This window comes from Ciona intestinalis, chromosome 10 (assembly GCF_000224145.3).
Source record: "Ciona intestinalis chromosome 10, KH, whole genome shotgun sequence".
NCBI lineage: Eukaryota > Metazoa > Chordata > Ascidiacea > Phlebobranchia > Cionidae > Ciona > Ciona intestinalis.
This window is the reverse complement of record NC_020175.2, coordinates 4,226,045-4,228,595: the sequence shown is the minus strand read 5'-3', so window position 1 is coordinate 4,228,595 and position 2,551 is coordinate 4,226,045. Positions and strand designations below refer to the sequence as shown.

At 38.6% G+C, this 2,551-nt stretch overlaps 1 protein-coding gene across 1 annotated transcript in view; it reads right to left on the bottom strand.

Moving 5' to 3' along the window:
* The window catches only part of LOC100180171 (D-glutamate cyclase, mitochondrial), a gene marked incomplete at its 5' end in the record, with an annotated part of 2,732 nt that extends 1,006 nt beyond the window's left edge, over window positions 1–1,726 (bottom strand). Inside the window, 3 exon segments of the mRNA XM_009861701.2 lie at window positions 221–676; window positions 730–1,191; window positions 1,460–1,726. Of these exon segments, the coding sequence (XP_009860003.1) occupies window positions 221–676; window positions 730–1,191; window positions 1,460–1,726 (1,185 nt within the window).
* Window positions 1,727–2,551: the final 825 nt, after the last annotated feature.

Below are 2,551 nucleotides of genomic sequence, written 5' to 3'. Positions count from 1 at the left end.
TATCAGCCATACATAAAAATGAAAAAAAATCCCCTAAAAAATAATCACCCACAAAGTAACATACTTGGTAACTCGTAAGCTGGCGCGAGGTGCACACCCGTGTTATAACGACTGTCGTTTTCCGACCACGCGAGGATAAAGTAAGTTACATTCATTACATTCGTTCAATCTTACTTGGTATACCTATATACAAAAATAAGAAGATATAGCATGATTTTACCTGCAGCTATTAGGGCATTGGTTTTAATACAACATGCAATTTTCTCTCCCAATGTAATATTTTTCACTACACTTTCAATCACGTTTCCCATTCCTATCTCATTCCCTCCGTCGCCAATAGCAACTGTAACAATATCTGGGTGATCGGTTGCTTCTTGGAAGATGTTATCTATCGGATCAATGTGCGAAGTCAGGTCGACTCCGCGCATGGTGTAACATTTTCCATCTCTAGCCTTTCCGAGTCTCTCAGTGGAGAGGAATACGTCAAATTTTGGAGTCGAATTTTTATCCAAAAGTTTGAAGTCTATAGTTGGTATGACTGTAACGGTGCTTTTGAGCAACCCTGTTTCTACGCATTTCGAAATAATATTCTGGGTTGCTGAGAAGCTGTAGGAGTCTGCTAGCACGCCAACGGTTTTACCCAGAGATTGTAGAGCGGCAGCTAAACTAATCACACCTGGAAAAAACACTATGTCATACAAAAAATCGTTACGCATGAATGTTACTTACCTGGCAGACCATCTGTCTCATCAGGTTGCTCGTGAGTTTGATGCACCGGTGCTCCTGTTACTATGGCAACCTTGTTGGCATGAGAAAGAGCAAGAGCAGCTTTGATGAAATCTCCTTTTACGATAAGTTGATCAATTCCTCTTTTACCAAGATCACACTGTACGATCTTATCCAACGCTTCCAATTTATCGACAGCATGCTTTGACAACGCGCTGTACATGCCAGGACTGTATTCTATAACTTCGCACAACTCTTCCGGGTCTTCAGTGTTCTTCGGTATGTCTTGAATGACATCAGTAACAAACATTGAACCAGGCGCATGCGTGAAAGCCTTTTCAACATTTGAAGTGGACAGAACTTCTAACCCAGTGACACCACAGCACCAAAACACTGGGGTATCATCTTCACCAAACTCTGTTTTATCTCCAATGCAATCATTTAGATCATGAATGCCAATTGTACCTGAAACGCAAGAGCATATATATTATACGCAGACACAGTATATGATGTATATAGTACTGTGGGGTAAAATGGAACACCTGTAGCTCATAATATCCAAATGTCATAATCGTGTCTTAAACAACTATAACAACTGTTTATATGGGATCGTGAGGATACAGTTTTATAAATATTTGAATGTTCTTTGTTTTCTACCAAACACGTCGAAAAAATAGAATGGAAAGGTGTCCCATCCCCCACCCTATACTGTATATAAGTACAGTAAATTTACTTGGTTTTCCATAATGTATTGGTGCTCCGTGTACGTCTGGTAACTTCGACGTAAGCTGGTGAACTTTTGCCAATTTATCCTTGTGCATAGCCCTCATGCTCACGATCGTTTTACATTTGAAAGGACCGCTGGGGTAACATTCAATATTCGTCTTGTACATTGAGACGCATTTCGCGCTTGGTGTAAGTAAGTTGTTTTCGAGCATAATTTGGTTGAAAGAGAAACTGCAGCCGATGTAGAACGTTACCATGTCCGACCAGTCGTATTCTTAAGAAATAAAAAAAACATTTGGTAACATTACTGCACTGTACCTATTAAAGACGGGAAATAATTAGGTTAATACGTTCAGTAATTCTATATTTTATCCTCGACGCATATGTTGTACCATGGCCTACTAAAGATACGGCCTGATTTGTCAGTTTCAAAACAAAAAGCTAACAGGCCTATTATACAAAATAATGACCATTGTTACAACAATGACTCGGAATGAAACATGAAAATTTTAAATAATACCTGCTGTGTACTTGCAAATTTCAGCAACTGCAGAGTAGTTTTATTAGGTATTTGCAGGTTCAAACGTGATATTTTTTAACAATTTTCGTATTCACAAGCAACAATTAAAGTGCAATAAGTTTTAGGCCTAATATTTGTTTATACTAGTATTTATGTTTGGAGTTTTTGGTCAGTTACCGCTTCATTAGTGATTAGGCCTGTGAAAATGACGCCATCTTGGCGTGTTACAACCGCGATAGAAAACGTTTACTAACTATAGCGGTACAGGAGGTACCACTTGTACCGGCACAGGTGCTGGCTTATTGTCCTGCCAATCCAGTAACAAACTTTGATATTTCTGATATTATTACCATATACTGCAATTCTGTTTTGTGGCTTACAGTGCAACTTAAAGCAATATGGTAAACAAATGTGCTGCGTACAACTGCAAGTCTGGCTATGCATCTAATCCTGGAAAAGTTTCTGCATTCAGTTTTCCTCTCAACAATCCCGAGTTGTTAAGAAAATGGATCAAATTTGTTAATGATCCCAATTTTGTCCCAACCTCAAATAATACAATATGCATTAAGCAATTTGAAC